The 26,804-nt window shown below is 34.9% G+C and overlaps 1 protein-coding gene across 1 annotated transcript; it reads right to left on the bottom strand.

The window, feature by feature from the left end:
• Window positions 1–822: 822 nt before the first annotated feature.
• On the bottom strand, window positions 823–25,713 carry Cyp305a1 (Cytochrome P450 305a1). The gene is made up of 8 exons (XM_081727942.1): window positions 25,492–25,713; window positions 22,078–22,329; window positions 18,059–18,474; window positions 15,727–15,838; window positions 13,159–13,339; window positions 10,322–10,439; window positions 8,911–9,052; window positions 823–3,095 (listed from the first exon to the last, which is right to left on the bottom strand). The coding sequence occupies exons 1-8, from the start codon at window positions 25,568–25,570 to the stop codon at window positions 2,917–2,919; spliced, it is 1,479 nt and encodes a 492-aa protein (XP_081584068.1). The 5' UTR covers window positions 25,571–25,713; the 3' UTR covers window positions 823–2,916.
• Window positions 25,714–26,804: the final 1,091 nt, after the last annotated feature.

Raw genomic sequence — 26,804 nt, forward strand, 5'->3', positions numbered from 1 at the left:
GTTCCCTACTTTGTTTATCTAGTCTTCAAACTTTTCGCGTGACCATATCTTGCCGCTAAAGCTTACCACGTTTTATATTACCGAAGTTCCCCTATCCCTTACTGTGTATCCCCAAAATGATTGTTATGGGTATCTTTTCTGTCTTATTTTATCGTACATATAATTTCGTTTACATTGAAGGGGGGGAGGTAGCTCAGCGCTGCCTTCCCCACTAGTCTAGTGGCTAGCATGTGCGCCTTTGGTGTACGAGGTCCCGGGTTCTTATCTCGGTGGAAAAGCCTTTGGAATTTTAATTGTTCTCGATGTTTGTGTGTTCGTGTCCCCGTCCTTATCGGTTACTGGAAAACGAGTAAAATGTAGTAAAACAGAGATAATTAGGTCAAAATAAGTTACTGAGAAACGTTCGATAAATCAAAAAAGTGGTAGAGTTCTTATCTCTGGTGTGTAGGGTCGCTGGTTCGATCCCCGGCCAAGTAAGTCTGTGGTGGACAACATCGACCGTGTCCGTGGGTTTTCTATGGATACTCCCGTTTCCTCCAACTTTTCATTCCACTAATTTTTCCATTATTATTCACTTGCTTAAATCATCGTCTCCCTTAGCCGACAGAATTGTGGAACGTTAAAATGAAATTTCTTTTTTTTTTTTTTTTTTTTTTAACGTTATGTTGTTATTCATGTATCAACATCCTAACACCCTCCAGGGAAAGTACACACTCCTAGACTGAAAAATCTTGGTAATACCCCCGGCAATATCCTCCTTAGAAAACAATGCTTTAGGTACAATTCTTTAAAAATCTTTTATTTAAATTAATTATGTATACATACATTTTTCGTATAGCAAAACTATTTTTCTATAAGCAAACACATTGATAAAGTTGCTATCAAAATCTAAAAGTTTATTTTAAAAATCACTGCATCTATTAATACCTTCCATGAATTGATAGAGGAGTATAATTATATGCAAATATCTGAACTATGTATATGATATATAATGATTATACAATGTAATCTCTCCATAATAAGTAATAAAAAAGTTTCATCTAGAAATTACATTCGCCATTTGACTTCTCAACACATATTGAGCCAATTAGACATGATCAAGCTTTTGCATGCACAAACTTAAATCTCACTTTACTACCATGAAACTTTGAAGTGATTATAGGTATATTATATAAGTTGGATCGAACAATTAGGCAGTGTTATGCAACAAACAGTCAGCCTACGAAATTTAAAAAAAGAGTTAACCCTGCTGGAGGGTTCGAACATATGTAAGGAACATCCTTAAAAAATCCTGGTAACGCGTTTGCGATCGGTCTGCCATCTATGAAGAGAAAAGTCAATCCACATACGGTAATATCTTATGGGGTCGAGAAACCTATAGCTGCGATTTCCACACAACTGACTTGTGGGTTGAATGGTTGTTGCATAACACCGCCCAATTATAGATTTTACCCACAAATATTAAAAATAATTATCCGTGCTTAATTGTTATTATTTATTTCATTTAACTCTTTAGGGACAACTTTGTCCTTCTTCAGAGATACAAAATAATCGCTAAAAGTCGTTCAAGCCTATGATTGAGTGCTGAATGATTTGACAAATTTAAACAACAAATGAAGCCTATAAACCACATCTGTTCTCAACGGAACGATTGGCTGTGTTTATATGCAATATCTGCCTCGGAAGGTTCAATTGCTTATCCAGATAGAATATTCCATTGAAAATAGAGAAACCTCTGCCTATTTCTGCAAGGGAATTAATAAATTTCGATGTCTAAAGATTACATTAATACGCATTGTGCCATTTTGGTAACTTGAAATTAATTTGTCTGTGTCCAAGAAGAAAAAATACAAAAGTTTAGAAATAAAAAAAAACTCAATTGAAATATTATATTTTCAGGTACAGATCTGTATTCCAGCTACCTATATCACTGAGTTGTTATAAATATTTGTATTAAAATAGAGTAATTTTAATGGAAAAGTTGATAACAATGAGGAATGATGATGAAAAATGACACGTGAATCCATGTGTTATTTTAGAATAGTTGCTTCAAGTGCATGTAACTCAAAATTGCATGCAACTTGGTATTATATATGAATAATCTTGGTTTAACCCATTCCGGTACTTTTGTATTTCCCAAATTTGTCTGAATAGGTCTCAATGAATTTGTCTAGTTACAGCGTTTTTGGTAGATAGCAATTTATTTTCCAAAGTTAAAAACTACTACATTAAAACTAAAGTGAAAAAACGATTTAATTACTGTCCTTAAATGTAGTAGGAAATAAATCAAGGAACTAACATTCGACATTGAACGAAATCAACTGCAGAAAGCATAGAGTGTGACTCGACGACATGGAACTGGAATGAACCCGGTTAAATGCCGAATCCCACTCGACAAAGGATCGGAAAGGGTTATAGGAACATTTGATTTAATATATAGCGGGAAAAAAATTGATAATGTCTAATGTCTAATGGGTTTCGAGAAAGAGTTATAATACTTATAAAAAATCTAGTATTAATACTATTATAAGTCTATTCTACCATTGTAATAATGGTATAAATAATAAATCAATTATCAATTTACGGCAGTCACTCAGCTGGAAAAAATAACATAATCGAGATCATAATATTACATTTTTTTTCTACACTGTAACTTGCTACTTTGTGTAAATATACCATCGGTCTTAAACAAAAAGTCATTAACTGCAAACTTTAGTGATGCTAAGTTATGGAGGTCATTTTCAACACAAACTTCATGTTGAAGAGGTTGTCAATTACATTTTCCAATATTTAGAGGGTGAAGCAGAATGTCGGTATTCACTGAGTGAAATACGTGTACAAATTCTCTCACTCAAAATCTGTAAAATGATAAATAATGACTTTTCTCTAACGAAGACTGACAATATGTTCACTGAATTAACGAGGGATAACCACTGTTTTGAAAGGTGTGGGAGCTAGCGTTATTCCAGGAAGAGGTTCAGTGGTCGGAAGTAATGATTCGGACTCCGGAGTAAACACGAAGTTCTGCATTAGTCCAGCAAAGAACAAGAAGATGCTGCTTCTTGCTAACACTTCGCCTAAGCAGCGTCTTTTACCTGCAAAAATAAGAAAGATATACTTTAATTAAAAGCTAATGAAATTTGTTAACATTCTTTAAATAATTAAAGAAAAACGTCTCAGTCTTCCAGTCTGTACGTCACACTAATTCCTAATAGTAAACAGTCAAGCTAATACATGCCGCTATGTGCTATCTTTGCCCACCTGGCACCAATAGCACCTACCTGAGTTTTTGGTTGCTACATAATGATTTAAATCAATACAATGTTGTGTGTAAAAATCTTGAATAATTACATAAATATGATATGAAGTTGGGGCAAACTAACTACCTAAATAAATCTATTAAATGTAAATAATCAGAGCAGGGGCGTCATTTAGGGGGGCAGGGAGGGGCAATTGCCCCCCCCCCTGAGTTTGAGATTTCTATAGATGTTATCAATAAAATAGTAGTAAATCAGTGAAATACGCGAAATTTTACTTATATCAAGAGGTTTTGCCCCCCCCCCAAGCAAAATCTGAAATGACGCTCCTGAATCAGAGCTTTCAATAAAGGACGGTTTTCATCTATAGTATAGACAGAACGGAAAGCTTAGGGGAAACAATTAATAAAAATAATATGTATTTAAAATGTCGAAAACTGCATAACGTATTATTTACAGTATAAACCTCATACTTAAAGGGTGTTTGTCACTCCAGCCACTATCTTTTTCTAAACATTTTTCAGAATATTGCAGAATTCGCAGAATAATCCTGATTTACAGGAAATACCTAGAATTCTGGAAACCATAGTATGTGCTGTCTTCATGCTAGTATCATAATGACAGGCTTCAATGATGGGATATTTTTTTTTTAGATCAGTTGTGCATTGCATTGACTCTGTGACACGTATAGCGCATTATTGGGACTGTAACTGTTGGTCATCATAGAACGCAGGGGCGGATCCAGAACGGACTTCTGGGGGTGCGATGAGTTGTAATACTGCTACTTAGAGCTACTAAGAGCTCCAAACTCTGGAATGGGTTTTATTTATAAATAAAACGGGAAGGCTTCTTCTTATGGGGGCGATTTCCCCGATCGCCCCCCCCCCCCGGGTCCTCCTGTGATAGAACAACACTATTTTAGAGACATAAAATTTATATTTGTCTATTTTTTCGGAAGTTATGGATGAGTTAAACAAAAAATAGCAATAATCAGTGGTATAAGTGACTGGGATCTAAGTCTACACTTGAAGATATAAAACCTCAATTTAGATTAAAGAAGAAAAAGGATGGTAGGCTCAAAGAAAATGGCAGCCGGATAAGTACAATGGTTTAGGACTAACATTTCATACACTTTCGTTACTTGATACAATTTAAATTATGACCATTTATAACCTTAAATAGTTTGTTATTATATGTAGATCAACTTAAACATATTTGACACCAAAACAACTGTCAATTTAGTACAATTACATTGATTTAATTTTCAGCTTACCACCGGCAGATTAAGCTTATGTATGTATCATAATTTACTATCAACTCTCTAATCTATAAAATTGTCAGTTTTTTTTCCTGCCGAAACAGGAAATGTGCGTCTAGCAGTTAACTACTTTGCCCAGTGATTGCCGAAAAATGGAGAATCTTCAATTAAAGTTTCAACACTGATGAAGGTACTTGGTCCTGGAGAATTCTTTACTCTCCTTTAAATTCTATGCTATTTCTGATTGGAGTGCTTACATTGGCTAATCTTATTTCTTCTCTTTCTTCTAGGTAGGTAGATAAACCTTAGGTTTTCCACCTCCGCAGGGGTTGGAGGAGGTTTCATGGCAATTCTGCTATTTTCCCCAGTGTGGCAATCTTATGTTGTGCATTTTCGTAAAGTTTGTTAGTAAATAATAGATTTATGAAGCTTGAAGAGGAGGCAATGGTGTCTCTGTTTGAGACTTCGTTTCTACTCGATGTACCGTATCACTACTGTTTAAGTGTAGTTCCCAGTCGTGGCACTGTATGACTACACTCCTTCACTCGCTCACTGTTCGGATGTCCACTCGTTGGTTGGATGAGGTTATTTGTGGCTACGATTAATTTTCTTCGTTTTTCCTTGACGTAACTAAGTTGATAGTATGGATGCATCTATGGCTTTCCTGCTCTTAGAATGCTTTTGCTCGGTTTGTCTGGTTCAGCGAGCGAAGTTGCTCAAGTGGTAGAGCGTTGGCTTCACATTCGGGAGGTCGTGGGTTCGATTCCTGCTGCCGACCATCCTGACTGGGGTTTTCCAGGGTTTTCCTCAGTCCTTCTAGGCAAATGCCGGGATGGTACCTACTAAAGAGGCCCTGGCCGATACCTTTTGAAATCCTTTCCATTGTTATTGTTGTTGTTGTTAGATATCCAGTGTAAAATGGCCTCTGAGCTGTATCTGGTGATTGTTAAATAAATAATAAAATAAATAAATATGAGGTATTTCTATACATATGCCTGAATTCTCGGTTCAATCATCGTTAGATATATCAACAGAAACATTTGTGTGCATTTGTATTTGTCTTTATATGGGTACACAGAACCCGAAGGACAAGGTGTGGCATACAAAATATATGTCAAGTCTGTCCATAATAGGGCACACACACATGTCGTAATGATACTAAACACACTGCCAACAACGTGAATAATACTGTCACTAAACACACTGCAAGAAGACGGCAGAAATATTAATTTTAGTGGAAATAATGCTAGTTTAGTCACTAGACAACATTTAAAAGGTGCTAAATTTCTATTATAACAATATAAATGAACCAATTGTTTTTGATAAAAATATCCTCAAAAATTTCTAGATCAAGCGACAAAGTGCTACATTGCTAACACTGATAAGAAGAGACAAACGACAACCGCCTCACGTTTCCGCGCATGTGTATAAATTTTGACGTACAATTATATAATGTCAAACATTGCCCTAGTGATTAAAACATAACATACTAATCCGTCAAAACTAATGAAAACAAGGCAGTAGATCATTTTGACATGCTATAGTTGCTCACATTTTTTATGTTCATGCCGGACATATCCGTAATGTCAAAAATTCAACATATTTCCTTATGTCCACCATTAGAAGGCAATTCATTTGTACACATTAAAGTATGTCCAAATTTGAAGACATGCATTTTTGTGTCGTTTTGAGTCGTTTCGGGCTCTGTGTGTACGTTGACTTGTGTTTCTTATGTAATCTTTTGTTTAGGTGTGTATGTCTTGAGTTTCTGTTTGTGCGTCTGTAATCTTTGAATTTTTCCTGTTTTGTTCTCTGGTGCGAGTGATGTATATGACACCTTTTCTTGGTATTATCTTGAGTTATGGAAGATTTGTCTTGGTGCTTTTTGATGGCCTGATTAAGGGTGAGTTGTTTGTGAGGTTCTAACGTCATTGCAAAGGTCTTTATTATGTTCCTTCCTCGTGAGGCCTGCCTCATTTCTCTTACAGGTCTTGTGGAAAAATGATTCTGTAAAAGGCCGGAGGTCTGGGAATGGATTGGTGTGAGATCCGTGCTTGCCGTATTAAAGAAAACAGTCTGTAGTATGTGAAAGCCCTTGTCCCGAGCTGTCGGCAAAGCATGTTCATCCAAAAAGGTTAAAACATCATCCTAACACCTCGAGGGGACACTGTCAAAGAATGTCTTCAAATCAATTATAATTTCGGAGACGTAGGTGAACTTGGCAAAGAACATATTCTCGAAGAAAGTGACAAGTTTAGTGAATAGAATTTTGTATTTACTAAAACAATTACGGTGACAAATTTTAATGCTCGTATTATTCTTTAATTTCTTCGACGTCTTAAAAGAGAGAGAGAAAAAAAAGAGTGGGAATAGTGATTAACGCTTTTGCTCGTAAGTTGAGTGTGAAGGAGCGCTAATTGGTAATAGATATTACCATGCATCCTGTATCTTCGAAGTGACTTTTGCGGTGCAAAAATTCTCACAGAGATTCACTGAATTTGAAGAGAGGGTACAGAAACTTTGACCAACCAAGATAAATTTAACAAATAACAAGAGAGCAAATCGTATACTTTTTCATTATTTTGTATTATTAATTTTTGAGAGTGTTTTATTAGTATATTTAAGAAATATTCTTCCAGCACTTGGACCCTTAATGTGAGCTAATGCTTGTTGAGACTACCTAATCCACATTCTTTGCTTTTCAATCTTCAGTATCTGTCAATGTATCATATGGAAATTTTGGAGTAACCAATTCACTTGCAAATAACCAGCAACGGTCAAGAGATATGATGTCTTCAGTTGCAGAAGAAATCCCTTGCTCAAAGGATGGTGCAGACTCTCCATGAATTGCAATCTGAAACCCTTTCTCACCCACGTATTCTCCTTATGTCTCTCCTTGACTACCACCTTTTCCGTTATCTAGATCACTTATTTGCGGGGGAGAATTTCCTCATAATCGGGCGGTACGATCTAGGACTCCTTCCCAACGCAGCTTTCATACTTCTTTATTTCGTCATGGAATGCAATTTTTGGCTGAGCGACGGACCAAATGGTATGTGGCAGCAGTCAGGGACTGCTTTGAATAATCAGGTACTGTAACATATCACTGAATAAGTTTGTATGATGACGTAGAAATGTCACTACTATTCAAAAATCCATATGATGTTGAGGAAGAAATCACCATCAAATCATACATGTCAAAATTTCATAACAATCTGACGTTTAGTTCACAAGTGACAATGGTTTTAGTGATGCTACTTGTGTAATTTTCAAAACAATGGAAAAATCTGAATTTTGTGTGTCTTCAAGTAAAACAATGGCTTGATAAGTATCATTCGCACTCTACTCCATCAAGACAAATAATAGAGAATTGGTTTGCTGAGTTTAAAAGCGGATGAATAAAGTGGAATTTTGCCTAAAAGATGTTTTATTAGTCATCCTACGAACTTATTGAGTGATGTGGTAATTTTGACCTTTAAAGACTCATATGTCAGTGGACATTTGTATTAGACCAACGCCATATATAGTCGATAAATCCTTAAGGCTTTACCCATATATATCTAGCTATATCCAAGGGATAAATTTAAGCAGAGCACCTATGAAAGATACTTGAAAATAACTCATTACTTGAAAGAACAACTTACAATTTGATCCAGTGTAAAATTGAAATTTTCGAAAAGGGACTTCAAACTCCAAATATCCTTCGTACATGTGTTTAAAGTTATTTTATTCACATCACCATGCAAAGTTTATGATTTCAGTAAACTGAACGAAATCAATTGATATTGGCAGCCAGGGTCAATGTAATTATTTCCCAGAGTCTGAAACGATGTTGTTCCAAGATTCAAAACATTTTCCATACATTTTGTTCATATGACTAACGTGAATATACGTATGTATTTTCCGAATTGTGATATCTTGCCTTCGATATGCAAATATCTGGGTTCGATTACGATAAGAGTAAACTCACTCGTGGCTATATGATTTATGGGCCTTCCACATGGAAAATGTGAGTTCGATTTCCAGTAGGAATTCCTACGTTAAGCTGAGGCTCTATGTCTCGTATAACCTCGGTATCGAACGGGAAGCTAAATTCTAAATCAACCAACCTATTATCATTATAGCCTGAGCTTCCAGGATGAGTAAATAAACGATATGTAGCCTCACATGCGAAAACAACTCATTACTAGATGCGGTAATCCCGTTTTCCTACATGAGACGGGATCCACTGCAGAAAGCAGGATTCGAACTTTCACTCGGGATTCCTTTTTTCCCCAAGCCAATACTTCCACCAAGGATCAAACCTGAGACTAAAGGCACAATCGAAATAAGATTGAGTTTAAGTAAATACAACCTTTCTTTAGTTATTCAACGTATAGCTAAGATTAGGCTTACCTGCACCAAAAGGTAGAAAATATTTATCTTGTAACACGTGGCTACCGTCGCTTAGAAAACGTTCTGGTCGGAACACCTCAGGATCTTCCCAGTGGGGCTTATCCATATTGACACTCCAAAGATTCAGAAGGATTGTAGTATTCTGTAATCAAATTTATACAAATAAACAATCGTTTATAATTAAGTTATTAGGTGGAATGGGTTGGGATCTGAACCATAGAACAGCATGTAGGTAGTTTAATTTCGAAAATGTACCTGGAGATGGCACGGGAAGCTTATTTGGTATGTGTCATTGCATTGAATTTAATTGGAATGTTGAGCTTTATTTTCTAGTTTGCTCGAAGACATACTATTGTCTTTCTCGAGCTGCTCATTATTTTCAATACTTTAATTTTTTAAAGTCATAGCCATGAGATTTATGTCCTTTTTTTGTAGTTAATAAGACTAGTGTTGTTAGAATTCCATCGCAGCTGGTATAAATATTCGAAAAATTATTCGAGTAATGCAGGATTTCTCAACTTAGAAGACCAACCTCCTAAGGGGGGGATCACGAAAAGGTTTCATGGGGGTCAGGAAGAAAACTAGAAGAGAGAAATATTATTAGAATCTAATACCGGAAAATATTTTAAAATATGATTTTGAATTTTGTTCTGATAGACATATTTTTTATTTTTATACATACCGTTAAGAACAACTAAAAAATAGGCACACTAAATATTTTCAACAAGTGCAGAATTGTTTAAAAATCAATGTAAATGAAAGAGGTACGATATAAAACTACTGAGAACTTCATATTGAAAGACCAGGAAAATACAAATGCGACAAAACCTGTATATATATATATATATATATATATATATATATATATATATATATATATATATAGTGGCGGATCCAAGGGGGCATAAGGGCTATAGCCCCCCGTGACACTCAGGTATACACTGGATAAAATGGGCTTTAATCATGCTAAAATTTCAAATATGTATTATATAATTTTTTTTGGTAAAAGACCATAATATTTATTTCGTACCAGCTTTCGGAAAAAAATGCAGAACATAACGCAACGCAAAACATTCAGACATCAATTATAACTGTTATGCCTAATATCGCAAATTAAAATCCAGATTTTGCTTTGCGCTGTGCTGCAAACCGTTACATAATGAGACCCCATAAACAGATATAATTTGCTCCATAAGAAAGCAAACCATAATTTGCGTCGTAAAATGCAATAATAGTAATATTACTACGCAATTGAACTAATAGTTTGTTCCAAAGAACCAATCTAACAGCTTTCTTTTAAAAGAATAATCTTCAGATTAAGGAATTATTTTCGTTACCCTAAACATAAACTATTTCATTTATGCTGTGTTTGATAAACGTATTAGTACGAGCACAGTGAAGAAACATTTACCTTTGGCAGTTTGTAACCAAACAATTCGCAAATCTGTGTAACTCTTCGTGGACCAATAACTGGTGTAACATTTGATATCCTTTGAACCTCCATCAGTACAGCTTCAACATATGGAAGTCTGTAAAATTTAAATATAAAAAAAATAATTAGAATATGATGTTCTTAGTGTTTCACTGTTTTAAATCAGGGACACCATATTTGAATATTTTTCGCTTTGAGTTCTGTGAACTGCAATGAACACTGAAGTTGTAGCACACGAGCAGCACAATGTAGTCTGATTGGAGTATTAATAGAGGAATTAAAAAAAAAAAAAAAACACGCCAAATTAATAAATTTAGTTGCATACATAAATGCACGCATTTTTCTAATATTAAACTTTATAATTAACTCAAAATTACTATTTTTACATCTTTTGTTTGAAGATCGATTATATGAAGTTTATAACCTAAGTGAAAAACATAATGAATTAAAATCATGTTGTGCTATAAAAATAATCATAGAAAAGAAGTTTTTAAAAGGCTCCAGTTTCGAAATAAAATGATACAATTTATTTGAACATTTCGGATTATTATATACATATACATATTCATATTCTTTTTATATTTTCCTTTATAAATGAAAACATACATAGTGATGTATGTAACGCATGTAGCAAGCGCACTTGAACTGCAAAAAAATTAGAAAGTTATACAAGGAAAGGCATATTTCACGCTACTATTACTATTACTGCTAATAATAATAATAATAATAATAATAATAATAATAATAATAATAATAATAATAATTATTATTATTATTATTATTATTATTATTATTATTATTATTATTATTATTATTATTTTATACCAAATGGAATCATCTTGCGTTTATTTACAAACATTGTTAAGGAGCTGTAATATTTTGTAAACATAGACGCAACACACTGGAATAACAACATTACACAGAGATACGAGAACATATTATATGTAACATTAATAAAAGGAATAGTATATATTAATTTGATTATGCGCTACTTCATGTCCAAGTAGGTATGCGCAAATGCGCATCTAGTCCCGGGTTCAATTCCCAGTGGGGCAAAAGCTTCGAATGACACAAATGAGTTGTGCTTTCGAAAAATAATAGGACATATTTCCATACAGTTTCGTTACCGAAAAGGACCAATAAAATGAAATTAATTATTTTAAGTAGATCATAAAGAATAAGCAGCATTCATGTTGATATAATGTAAATACTTTGATGTTGATCGTACATTTAGGAAAACGAAAACAGCAACAAATATCGTATGTTTTAAATAAATTAACATTATGTAAATGCCCAAATTCTAAAGTTATTAATTTTTTTTTCTTGAAAACTAATTTAAAATACAAAATTTTCCATCTTCGAAAAGAATATTGTTTTTGGGTTTTGACAGCGCTTAACATTGTATACTAATCGTATCATTGGCAGCATTTCTTAATTTTCATAAATTAGCTGCATATATAAAATGCACAGATGGTGTTTTGTTCAACCTCGAATCTAGGCTTGAAAATATGGAACAATCCAGGCTTGCCAACCAAACGATAATTTATCATGATATACGATAATTTAAGCTTTAATGTTATATATGATAATGCCCTTGCGGTGAATATACGTTAAGTTTAGAACGCAAAATTTTGCAGTTTCAATGTACAAATAAATTGTTTATGTCCATTAATTAATTATAAAACACACACACTGAGATTTTAATAGTCATTTCGGCTCAAATAAATCAATAATGTGAGAATTGGTAAATGGTAACCCTGTATCCATTCTTTAAATTCAATTACATTTACGATGGGGGGGGGGGGAGAAATATTGTTGTTATCCAGAGAAGTGTTAATAAGGATTTTCTTTTTAATGTTGAAGACTGTGACACCGATTCGGAGTTCGAAACTGAAGTTTACTAAATGAATATACGATATTTTTGTAATATACTATAATTTTAAAGACGAAAATCGATAATTTTTTTTCTGTGAGTTGACAACTCTGGAACAATCTGATAGATTTTTTTTTTTTAAATTGTATTATCTAGTATGAATTAACAGTCTCCTAAATATAATTATTTTTAAAATTTAGTTTTTAGATGGTTTTACAGGTAATTGTTTTCAGATGGTTTTTCAGATGTTAAATAACCCTTTAGCGCGCAGCTTTGCATATATGCAAAGTTTACTTTGTATTGCACCATTTAGTTTCTAGTTCCGATATAGAACAGCAGCTTTGCGTATCAGCTAAGATGCCCTTTCACTAATGAAGTTCTGAATTTCCTGCTAGATGTCATAGTAAGCCAGCGTTGGTCTCTTTGTATTACTTGCTGCACGCGGAGTTGTCATCTTGTCACCTTTGAGCTTTCTTTGCTCGTTTAGATGGACACGTTTTGAACTGTTGATGTTTTCTGTGTTAGACAGAAGTGTAATTAGTGCAAAAATGCAAGTACGCTGAGAATTCGTCGCGTTTTATTGGTTTTATCTGTTTTTAATGGACTTTGCAGATGTCAGTGCACAACTTTGCATGGACTCTATATGCAAACACCATAAAATGTCCCATAGACCCCATAATATTTGCATTATTTAAAAAAACAATTGCCGTGTTTCCTACACCGAAACCAATCCAAATTTTTAAAAAATCAGTCTGATTGGAAAAATTGCGCATTAAAGGGTTAAACTAGTATTAAACAAAGAAAAAAAATCTTACAATGTTTCTTCTTTTTTTAAAAAAAATGGTACATGTAAAATTATTTTATCTAAACACAATATTTAGTTTGTACCTATAAAGTATATACGTACAACTAATAACAATAAAACTAAGCAATATTCATTTACCTTTTCCTATCTTCTAGACAAGGTAATCTATTTCTTCCAACAACTAAATCTAATTCCTCTTGAACTCTTCTTTGTATTGCTGGGTGCAATATCATGTACAAAATGGCGAAATTAATAGTATTTTTCGTAGTCTCTGAACCAGCAATGAACAAATCCAAACAGACTAACATTAACTGTTCTTCTGTAATAAAGTAATAAGTAGAAATTATTATTATGAAATGCGTATTAATCAGGCTATAGTAGGCATAGTGACACGTAACAAGTTGAATTTCGCACATAAATTATTTTGTCAAGAATGATTTTATATTATATAGAGTATACCATTTAAAAAGTGTTTCACATGCTTCCAGTAACCATTAAAAGCACTCGTCACATTTCTGTTATTTATTAGTTTTTTCCCAAGATATTGCACAAATCAAATAATGTTGTCAAAATTTATACTATCAGTATAATTTTGTAGTGCAGTATAAGTGGGATAACTATTTATAATTAATATTTTTGAGATGATCTTTATTAACTGAATTTTGATGTTTTAAAAATGCTTTTTAAAATTATTAGAAAGAGTTCTGTCTAGTGAAAAAACTGACTCTTAAGACTTACGAATTCCGAACGTTTATTGTCACAACGACGCTAAATTTTAATATTTTGGAGAGTATAGAAAAGTGACATTAAACTATATAGTAGAGGTGAACAACTCTGAGTTAAGTTAAAAGCATGTTTCATGAAAAATAAAATGTGTTATCATTTGTTGTAATTTAATGTGGATGTTTGACCAAATGAAGACCTACTCTCGAAAACGCAATACGTGTTTTAACACGGTCTACCGAGAGGAGAAAAAAGATTTAACACTCCTGATCTAGAATCTGGTTTCCTGACATAACACCAGGTCAGAAATGCATTATATCGAAGGAAGACTTGAACTAATTAACAAGTGCGATTCGATATTTGTGTAATGTAAACATCGTTATTCTTTTGATATGTATGTGGTATGAATTCTCAATCTTCTCTTCAGTTCACTCTCTATTTTCAATATTTTACAGTATATCCGAGAAGTTCCCCGTACTTCTAGCATTCGAGTATCGCATTGAGCAATGTCGATGTAACTTTATTTATTTAGTACGCACTATAGCTGAGTACTTACAGATACGAATAACGCCTCCAGTGGATGTGTATTTGCTCCAGCGTGCTGTATACACAGATGTCTGTATCTCAGTGTCTTCCTTAAAATGTTGCAAAACTTCTTTCGAAAGATCTCCTCCGCATTTTCGCGCAATTCTTCATCTGTCCTATACCGACGATTAGAGATAGATTATTCGAAACAAAGTCATTATTTGTTTTGTGTATGGTCGTTCATGCACTCACATCAGGGCCGTTTTTAACCTCCCCAGCGCCCTAACACTTCAAATTGTTACGCCCCCACTATTTCCAGAACGCCCCCATCTTCAGTTATTGCCTTGTGAGTTTTGGTTCAGGAGGGATTTTTTCTTCACTTTCTTAATCTTTTCGCTTTCTTTGTTTCTGATCTTTGGAGAGTCTTTCCACTATCCACTTCCATTTTTCAAGTAACATAAATATCTATTTTCAAATAAATCTCTATTTTCAATTGACACATTTACATTAGCCGCCGAGATTTAATTTATTTGTAACCAGGTAGCTAAACAAGAACGGAAATGACGTTTTCTGCACCAGCGTATTTTATTTTTGTTCTTTCTTTCCGTTCTCCAATTTTTGTGCCCCTAAATATTTTTCGCCCTAGGCACTTGCCTAGCGTGCCTAAGCAGAAAATCGGCCCTGACTCACATACATGTGAGTAACTGTTCCTAAACCGTGTAAGTACTTGCCTTGTGGTCGTTCATGCACCACTTACATGCCTGTAACTGTTTGTCAACTGTGTAACTACTTGCCTTGTGGTCATTCGTGTACCCACCCACATGCTACTAACCGTTCCTCAAGGCTTGTGGTCGTTTGTGCCCACACCATGCTACTATCCGTTCCTCAACTGTGTAACTACTTGCCTTGTAGTCGTTTGTGTACTCACACACATGCTACTAACCGTTCTTCAATTTTGCAATTACAACCACTCACACCAGTCATGACTTCGCAACTAGAATGCTCCACGTGGTCTTTTACGCAGGAATACCAGAAAGTACTTGAAAGCAGAGATACCAGACAAAGTTGTTTGTGAGAATGAAAGCACTGTTATCAATATCACAACTAAAATTACACTTGTATTATTCTGTGTTAAGAGTACAGGGACTTCTCGGACATTCTGTATATACTTCTTAATCCATCAGGAAAAAGAATTGGCCACTCTTCTCTACGATACTACCTTAATCGACTTACCTGATTGTATTAGTACATAAAGAGCTTGAATAGGTAGAACATTAAGAAATAATAAGATAAATGAACAGACAAAGGCAGAAGAATGTAAGGAAATTTAATTAAATCATATTAAAAAGTACTAAAAGCAATGAGTTCTTACAAATGAGCACAACAAAGTTAATTAAATACACATAGTTAATTTATAAATATGCATAATTTGCTAAAAGAAAGAAATCAAAAGCATACCTGTAAATGTAGATTGTTCATCTTTCCTTTCTTCAATTTCTTTCAGGTACACATCTATCAAGTCCCGTGTATCATCCGGGCTATAATTTCGCTTATGTTCACTTATTATTTCCTATTTTAAAATAAAAGGAAATCAAATTTCACAAATTATCTTGTCAAAAAGTACAATACTTTAATACAATATTATGAACAATTTCTAGAGAAAATGAAAGTAGATATGGATAGGAACTTATAAAATAAAATCTTTCAATTTAACGTCTCACGATTATGTCTTTTAGTATAAGGGAGATGGATGATTAACACAAGTTAATGGTGATGGAAGAACCTTTGAAATGAGAATGTGGGAGAAAACGGGAGAAATGATGTTGTCCAGCACAAACTTACGTGGCAGGGGATTGAACCAACGATCCCATGCACCAGAGGTAAGCGCTGTATCACTGAGCCACTGTGCCACCAAGAATGGAATTTAACAGTTTTCAAGTAAGTATTCTGGAGTAATATGGTCTGCAGGGCTGCATTAGGTAACGGCGAATCCGGAATAGGGAGATAAACATAATGGGTCTTATGCAGAGTCGTTCCGATGCGTGATTAGTACCATACTAAAGAATTCGACTAACATATGTTTCCTGCAGTAGTCAGCCCTTTAGTATGACACTAATCATACATCAAAATGACTCTGCATAAGGCGGTATGTCAATATTTGATCTGGACCAGTTAAAATGCAGTGTGTTTTTAAATGATTATCGAGGTTTTAACTAAGTGTATCTTCTATTTCATATACAATATAGAATTGAACATATACATTCCTTAAAAGGAAGGGTAATTCAAACTGTTTTATTATTATTATTATTATTATTATTTTGCAGATGATGTTTCGCAACTTCGCCGTAGCACGACGCTAGTTGTAAAGATGGCGACAACTCTTAGCGTAAAGCCTTGTGGAATTCGCAAGGTGTAATTCAGCAACTGGCATGCAGCATGTTTTTCGGCGGGAATATCGATGTAGTCCTCCACCAGATAACAACATCCGAAGGTGGTACAAGCAAATTAAGGATACAGGATGCCTGTGCAAGGGTAAGAAGTTCGGAAGACGGTGTGTACCAAATGGGGAAGTAGAACAAGACAGTGCAATTTTAGTTCTAAGAAATTTGTAAGGCGAAGGAGTCTAGAACCACTAATGCTGACCACGACTGTTTGTAGGGTATTATGAAAGTGACTGCAATTGAAGCTGTACCGTCTGCAACTGTTACACGACCTAAAGCCTGAAGATAATGTGACCCGTATCAGCGAAACAATGGAAGATGATGATGTTCTTAGTCGTGTGGTCTTTAGTGATGAAGCTTCATCTCATCTTAGTGGTACAGTGAATACACATAATGTGCGTATTTGGAGGTCTGAAAATCCTCACAACGGAGTGCAGGACATGGGAGATTCAGCAAGAGTGTCTTGTGCAATATCAAAGGACAAGCGTGTGAACTTCTGTTCTTTTGGAAAACATTATTACTAATATTGGATATTTGAACATATAGCAGCATTGCTTCAACAAAACCGATAGATATAAATGGATTCGCTAAGTTTTGAAACATATCTTCCCCATAAACAATACTAGGCAAGAGACAGAAAGAGAATTTGTGATAAGACCGGTTTCGGACATGGTACTACCGTAACCAATTTCCGAGAAAATTGGTTTCCAGCCAAGAACCGAAATTGATTTCCTGAGAAAATCGATTCTGGTTCCGAAAACAATGATTCACTCTGTTACCGGAAATCGTTACTGATAATGTAACAAAAGTGAAAAATCATTTCTGTAAGTTATTCCTTCGAATTATAATTTTACTATTGTTCCACATTGGTTTTGCAGCTTCTAACGATCTTGAGTTAACGATGTTTGCAAATGATGATAATGAAACCATTTCAAAATATAATTAAATATGACTTCGATTTTTGGTTTGGTGAACAGAATCGATACCTCAAAATGTATTTTTTTTTAAAACAGGAAGCATAGGTCGAAATGTGTATATATATATATATATATATATATATATATATATATATATATATATATATATATATATATATATATATATATATATTTAACAGAACCGATGGGTCGAAATGTATTTAGATTTTCTGAACAGATTCGATAGATGGAAATATGTATTTTTTTTAATGGAACCGATGTGTCGAAAAATATTTCGACTCACTTGTTGAAGTATGCCAAATTAAAACCCATAACCCGAAACATTTTCGGTTTCATTACCATTAATAACCCTGACAACTAATTCGTTGTAAAATTATTTTACAATTAGAAAAGTTGAAAAAGATTACGTACCATTATAAAATTCCGCAATTGCAGATTCAAATTGTTTATAAGACTGAAGTTTGACCAATCTGGAGCAATAAAACGAATCCAAGGAAATAAGTTTAGCACTCCTCCCATCATATCAAAGGCCCTCGATCTCTCATGAAGAAGATGCAACAACTTCTTGACTCTGATGTCTCGGCGATCGTAGAGTTCCCCTGCAGCTACTCTCCAGATTACATTCATAACATGGTTTCCAAATGATAAAGTAATGGGAGAGGGCTTCTCCATTTGTAGTATCTCTTCTCTAAGATCACCTACCAAGAATGTCACTTCTTCTCTTATTAAGCTTTCCATGTTTCTCTTTCCAAAACATAGCTCTTTCAGATGACTGAGCACAAATCTTTTTTGTTCTGACCATAATTCCCCATCAGCACATGTGATGCCTACAATAGAGAACAAATAATAACAATTTTACATGTGCAAACAAGAAGCATAAGCACTGTTTAAAATACGGTGAGGGAAGGAGAAAAAATGTCTTGGCACTTCATTGGGATATTTTCTCATGAAGGGAAAATTGGAATATAACTTCGGTTTTTATTTCACTTTCATTTTGAAAGTTTTAACTAATATTCTAGTCAAACTTCAAAAACTGCATTCAGTTTACGCTGATTGTTCTTTTCTTGTCATCCGTGGTCCATCTTGCCAAATCGTACTATGCCACTGGAAGACTCAAACCTTATTTTATTTTTCAAATACAGGGTGGCGCAGGAGAATTGGAACATTTGAATTCACGTAATCAACACACAAAACATACATTTAATGATTGAGATGCATGTAGAGACGGAGCGCGGTGGCTCAGTGGTAGAGCGTTTACCTCCGGTGTTTGGAGTCCCTGGTTCGATTCCACCTCGCGCCGTGTGGACTTTGTGGTGGAAAAACACCGTGCTCGTGGTTTTTCTCGGGGTTCTCCCCCTTTCTTCATTCCACCATTTTCACTCATCTTTCATCATCACCGTCTCCTTTAGCCTAACCGGCATAAATGTGGGACGTAAAACTTAAAGATTTCATTTCATTTTTCATGTAGAGAGTATGTCATCAACAATGATATTAGCTATGGCACTTACATGTCTTTTGAGCAAAAGGTGGACCAACAAAGTATTTGGTAGTGGTCGGAATTTAGTGAGCACTCAGTGCACATTTCTTTCAACAAAGCATAATTTCCTTACTTACTTTTGTACTTTACAGTTTCTAACAACGATGTCTCAATCATATTGAAGTTGTTTTTTCTAACATCCCTCGATTATGAACAGAGGTAAAGGGAGATGGAATACACTGAAGTGTTATGCACACACATACACACACTTAGCTCTTATTCGTTTTCCATGAAAACAGACAGAAAAGTACAGGTAACAACAATATGCCGAAAACGGCTTGCATTCCGAGATACATTCGATTGAAAGTGTGGGATAATGGAGTGTGATGGCCAACATTAAAAAAAGAAAGAGGTATTGATCGTAGGGCCAATGAAATTCAAGTGAAGGATATAATTATTATTTTCATCTTTTCCACTTTCTAAAACAATCGAGTAGACTGTGTGCAAAACTCTTGCAGGTCGATCTTGTGAGAATCTTGGAGGTATGCTCTTGGTCTGGCACCCCTAGGTTTGGTCTTAATTTTCTATCTCGATCCCTAGTCTTTATCTTGGTGTCGGTCTTGCATGCATCACTAAACAATTATAACCCCAGGGAAAGCAAATAAACGATGAAATGCAAATCCAATTATTTTAAAAAGGGAAGTCCATATACCAAATTTCATGTCTCTACCCTTCAGAGATCGGAGATAATATACATTTCATTATAATAATTATCACCCCTATTTCTCCTCTTCCTCGACGAATTCAAAAATTTCTTTCTTAGTGGTATCTTACGTTACAAATTATATGCACTGTCAAAATTTCAAGTTTCTAGTTTAAGCGGATTGACCCTGGCGTTGATAAGTCAGACAGTCAGTCACTCACTCAGGACTATTTCTATTATGTATATAGATTTGTAAAACTGTAACTTTTACCGACGTGAATTTCCTCACGAGCCGCCTCTGGAGTTAAACAAAATTTACTTAAATTACATATTACTTATGTTTAGCGTTTCCCAAAATTTCGAGACGAGACTAGAAACATGATAATTCTCGTCTCATTTTCGAAACAAAAATCGAGACGAGTCGATAAATTTTTCGAGGCACGTCGACAACACTAGCTCACGCAAGCCTTAGATCTCAAACACTGTTTTAGTATTACATAATTCGTATTAGAAAACCTATAAATTAATATACGTGATTGTGCGAACACAATGAAGATCATTTTTCATCGTTTAAAGACACGCAAGTAATTTACTCAATATACACCTATAAGAAGTTTGGTTTAAATGTTGTTATATTACATCCTCTGTAGGCTTTTCGTGACGCGAAAGGATTCTGATAACTTCTAGACTAAATTAAGAAAAAGCAGAGGATAAATTTTGTAGATACATAAGTTTACAAAACAAGACGAGGCCATAAAAACTTTTTCCGAGAATCGACATCATTCGAGAAATAATTCTTCAGGAACTGAGTCGAGATTTCTACAAAATTTACGAGACGAGACGAAAAAATCTTATTTCTCGTTTTGTCTTGTTTTGCAAGCAACAGTACTTGTGAGCTATAGGTATCAATTAATTTCAAGTTTGGTAAAAGCTGGTACAATTTTGATATACGGTGATTATTATTTATGAATAATCCACGTGTATTTAATGTAGGTACGCAGTAGATTGCTGTTTGAGGAGGAGAAAAGCTATTTGAACTGAATGTAAATTTTATTAAGATCACATTTAAACAATATTCTTAAAATTATTTTTATTATTATTTGTATTCTAAACTTTTGCTTTGCATTAGTTCGAGACAGGTTTGTAAAGAACGGGAGTAAGGGTTATGCCGAAGCTAAACATTGATCCAAAAGATATGATGCGGTCCATACACTTACACTACGCCTTCCAAACTAAAATTTGTTGTTGGCTACGAGCATGCTCTAAGAACTGTTGATATTAAGCAAAAATTAATTTATTCATAGATCTTCGGAATATACTACTTATAAAGTGCGCACCCGGAAATTTTTGATGGAGGGAGACCACAGTTGGGAGAAGGATTTAATGCTTCAAGATACTACGTCCAAGTAGTATTCAACTGGTGTTCTTCTAAACTCAAGGAAACAACTAATTTTCAAGTATTTCCACCTATACTCTCGAAAAAAATTTTAAAAAAACTATTTTTTTTTATAAGTAAAGAAAAGGTACAAAGGTATAGTTAAGATCAAAACTTTAGGCTACATAAATCATTTCTCTGTTTAATCAAGTATAATTTCGTTAACAAAGTGCAAAAATGTCTATCGATTTAATATTTGACGGGGTCCGAATTGGATGGACCCTCCTGTGAGTGCGCTCCTGATGCAAACAAAACACAAGTGCTATTAAGGTTGGTGTAAAGGGATAAGCTTTGCCGGTAGATGTCACTAGACTCTTCGTATCTCTCTCTCTCGTGTTTTTTTTTTTTTTTTTTTTTTTAACCTTTCACGAAAATTCACGATTTCTCTTACAAATTTCAACCTAGAGATTTCAAATTTTTAGAGAAGGATCTTCATAACCTATCGAAGACAACAATCTGTTCCGATTTTTTATTTAAAATTTTCATCATTGTTGAAATAGTTATATTGTTAAATCTTTGAATATCCATTTCAATAATGAAGAAAACTCTAAGTAAAAAATCGGTACAGATTATTGTCTTCGATAGGTTATGAAGTTCCTTCTCTAAAAATTTGAAGTCTCTAGGCTGAAATTTGTAAGAGAAATCGTGAATTTTCGTGAAAGGTACAAAATAAATGAGAGAGATACGACGACTGTAGTGACATCTATTGGCAAAACTTGTCCCTTTAAACCAACCTTAAAAAGTAAGCAAGCTTTTATTAGAGGTACGAGGACAAGATGGACTCCTCCACAGGTGTATCCCTGCTACTTACTCACCTTTCTTCGTGCCAAAAGTTCTTAGACGGATGAAGAAATTATCTGGTCGTTGAAGGAACTCCTGCCTTGAGAGAACCTCCTGAATAACTTCATATCCACTGACAGACACAACAAAGGAACCACCTAGTTTTAGTCCAACAACTGGGCCATAGAACTCAGCGAGACGAGATAACACTAAATGCTGATGCTTTAGCTCACGTCGCAATCGTTTCATGTCCAAAAAGTTACCCAGAAAAGGCAACATGAAAGGACCTGTAAGAAAATATGAACGTATAGAAAACCAAGAATTGAGTCAATTTTAAGATTAGTTTTTGATTTTCTTACTAAAAATGTCACTACGATTAAGAAATAGTTATACAGAAAACTTACCAGATTGATCACCTCTCCAACACAGCAATCTGTTAATTTGGTCGCATATAGTAATTTGGAATCATGATTATATGAAAACAATGTTCATAGTACTCTGTAACTTGGTCCTTTATAAGGATTTTCCTCAAAGGTTGGTGTTGGTGGTGTGGGGGCATACTGTAGCTTACGTTTGTCGAGGTAGCAAAAATAACTTGCAATTAATTAGTTAAAATTTCTTCCATTTCCTCTATACTGCATCATTTATACAATGGGAAAAGTAAAATTGACAACCAAAGTTATAGTTTACACTTTGTAGGACAGAAATAAAGTATACATTTAAAGAAATATAATTTAGACTATATACAAGAACACGTTTTTATCGGAATCGTACCCAAAAATAAATGAAGGCATGGTATTGAAGGTATGACACATTGAGTAAATTGAAAAGAATGTAAGCAACACTAGGTTTGAGGCTGCTGCGAGGTGAGAATAGTAGCCCTATAAGCTCGACTATTTGGGTATGGTTATAATACTTCGGGTATGGTTATAATTAAGTATTCTTCATATTTGTTGATTGGTTGGTTTGGAGTTTAGCTTGCCGTTCAGCATCGAGGCTATAAGAGAAGCGACTTAACAACTTAATGTGGAATCCGAATCACATGAGCTTCCACTGGGAATCGAACTAAGGACTCCCGTGCGGAAGACGCGTATGTTAACCATATAATCACGACCGAGGTTAAGGGAGACGGTGATGATCAAACGGGTGATAATTAAGAAAGTTGGAGAAAAGAGGAGAAACCCGAAAAAATCCACACATACGGTGTTTGTCCACCACAAAGCTCACTTGGTGCGGGCGGGATCGATTCAGGGGCCCTATGCATCAGAGATGAACGCTCTACCACTGGCTATTTCCTATCGTTCTATCACTGAGCCATCCCGGCCTCGATATTGATAGTTGTCTTCATGTTCTTGTATTTAATATCGTTGAAAATTTATTTATCAGCGAACAGTATTATTCATGTATGTCATGGAAATGGGAGAAGTTATGATTTTTGTAGAGTAGCTAACTCATATAGTTTCTGAGTGCTCAAGGTTTTCATACTCGGTAGGGGGTATTTGCCTCGGATAAATATCAGAGTTATGGTTCGCATCCCACTTGAACATATTTCTGGCTGGATTTAAAAACTCTACTTTACTTTACCCTATATCAAGGGCAATTTACCAGAATTAGGACCCTACAAAATATTAATTCAGTGTCCTTGAAATTCGATAGAACTTTCAGGAGATGACTAAGAGGGTTTCTCTAAAAAGTTCACAAGGATTCCACATCACGGGTCCATAACATTCGGATTAATCCAATAGATCCTGCCTTAGTGTCGAAAGGAATGTCAAACTTCAATCAACAAATCAATATTTATATTGTTATGAAACTCTCACCTTCGATTAAAAAAAAAAAAAAAAAGAGTCCAAAACAGTAAGAAAATATTCAAGCTATTTATATTGATCATTGGAAGAAGTTAAATTAAATTAAATTTTTAGTTTAACGTACCAAATTATGTCGTTTAGGCAAAGAGAGACGGTTAATTAATGAAATTAAATGATTGGATGTAAAAGAATTAGTGGAATGGGAATGTAAGAGGAAATAGTAAAACCTTTGGAAAACCCAAGGACACGGCGTTGTTCACCACGAACTTTTATGGCTTCCGATCGAACAAGGAGTCTCGATTGGAGGACATGAGCGCCCGAAGGCGGTTGTATAATGTATATTTCCAGCACTGGGACCCGGGATGGCACTATTTTCTTAATACAAATTAAAAAAAATAAATAAATAACAACCGTAATATAGCAACCAGGAAGATGCGCCCTTCTAGAAAATTGTCTTCGCGCGCTCATGCTGGAGGGGGAAAAATTAAATTTGTGAGGCACACTATCCGCTAAAGCAGCGTTCCCCAACCGGTGTACCGCGGCACACTGGTGTGCCGCGAATGGGCCGCTGGTGTGCCGCGAAGAAATTGAAACAAATTATTAATTCTATAGGAACCAAATTACAAGACATAGGGGAAAATGTATATTTGTATTTCACATTACTATGAACCTCTACTATTAATCTACAATTTTAAGTTTCATACTGTGTTACTTTTCTGTACATTTATAATGTTGAAAAACGTATTTATCATTGTCATGACCATTATTGCTCCTTTATTGTTGCAGACTATTTCGTAACTTGAAATTTTAACATATCATTCAATAAATTTAACAAAGCAAACATTCATACAAATTACCTACATTTGTGTTTTAAAAGTATAGATTTGTTTATTTATTCGTTATTTAGTGATCTTCCCTTTTAGTTAAAGGTTAGATAGTTTTCGAAAGAGAAAGTGGATTTTTAGAACCTGAGTCCTATATTTCATTGCAATTGTTTTCCATTTTAAAATTAGAATGAAAAATAAGCATAATGATTTACCACGGGGGAAAATTAGTGATCTAGTTTTCTTCTCTGTAAGAAGGAGATAAGTAATCACATAAAAATACCACGGTATTTTATATTTACAAATAATATATATATAATTTAATGACTGTGCCGCGAGAATTCAAGTTACACCTGTAGTGTGCCGCAAGCTGAAAAAGGCTCGGAAACGCTGCGCTAAAGGGCGTGCCTGCACAAGTGAAACATATCATCTCAATTTTATTTATCTTAGCTCCGGGGGCGAGGTGGTTGATCATTACTGGGAGTTAAATCCTCTTCTTCCCCGGAAATATACCAGGAGCGTCATTTCAGACTTCGCTTGAGGGGGTACAAGAGCACCACCGACATAAGACTTTCATTTTGTACTAGTATATTAGTAGACAATCTATTAAAGTATATGTATTCCTCAAACTCTTGGGGGGGGGCAATTGCCCCCTCTGCCCCGTAAATGACGCCCCTGAAATATACCTGGAAGAAACATTGGCTTAAAGGTTAACAGTTGCTGCGTCGATGAGTTATACATAAGTATTGCTTGAAACAAAATATTGAAATACTATATCTAATTTCTTATTAAGTACTAAATTAAAAATAATTCTTACCTGGTGGAAATCCATCTGGTCTAAGACACTGAATAATAAAATATAAAATTAATATAAACACTATTGCTAACAGCAGCATAGAGAACTCCGACTCACGACCGGCAATCCACAAGAATTGCACGCCTTTGGTTTACGTCTTTCCTGCTTCAATAGCTGAATGTAAGAGGAAGAACCGCCCTGCACAGTTCTTCGAACTAACCAAAGTCCATTAGAGCAATTTCCTTTCTTTGTTTTGTTGTTCTTTTTCATTAACGGAGAAGAAGATTCACTCTTATTTACGTTTAAATGCCATCAGTGTTGCCAGATTATGCAAGTAAACATGATACTTAATATGAACACTGTTGTCTGTGTTTGCCTGTCTGATACATGATTCACGTTATTAGGTCATAGCGTCTGGGATTGACTGGGATCGGCTATTTTGCTTTTATCTTTACCAGTGGCGGTTCTTGAGGCGAATCACAGCAAGGTTAATTGTAAGTTGGATTTGGAGAATAGTCTTTCTTTTTATATATTTTTATTTTTATTTATTTATTTGTTTTCGAGACGGAGAGCGTTACTTTCAGATACAGATATGGACAGTCTTCTTCCATCCCATACCTCTGATTCGATCCCCGGCCAAGTAAATTTGTGGTGAACAATATCATATCCGTGGGTTTTCTCGAAGTACTCCGGTTTTCTCGCACTTTCTCATTCCACCAATTCTTCTATCATCATTCACTTGCTTTAATCATCGTCTTCCTTAGCCAAAAGGACACAATCGTTGGACGTTACTCTGAAAGAATTCATTTTTTCTTTTACCACAATCTTTTAGTATCTCTTTTGCCCCTACATATTTCATCTTCAAGGTCTTCGTTCAGAGCTTAAAAGATTTATGTTCAGATTTTGTAAACAAGTCTTGTATCTTTTTCTCCCAACATTGGTAATTCGACTTAATTCCCTTGTGCTCTGAACGTCTCACATGTGTGTGCCCAGGTAGTCACAATAGTGCTTATGTGTCTGTCGTTTACCTCCTTGGAAAAAAAATCTTCGGGCGTTCCTGTTATAAGCTAAAGAAGACAGACGATAAGTTCAGTGAATGATGATAATGTAAGAGCACATGAAAGAGCCCCCAGAAAAATGGAAGATGATGCAATTTACCGCGGCCTGGATTCAAACGCGGATTGGCTTGGCCAGTGGCCACCAATTAATTTCGGTACCAAAATGTTTACCATCCTCTTAGGTATTGATTAACACCAATATCATTTCTCTATATTGGGCCAAAAATAGTTCCGATTTTGGGAGATTTAAGGAGCCATATCTCGGGAGTTGTAAGT

Source organism: Thermobia domestica, chromosome 10, assembly GCF_964235325.1.
Source record: "Thermobia domestica chromosome 10, izTheDome1.hap1.1, whole genome shotgun sequence".
Classification (NCBI taxonomy): Eukaryota; Metazoa; Arthropoda; class Insecta; order Zygentoma; family Lepismatidae; genus Thermobia; species Thermobia domestica.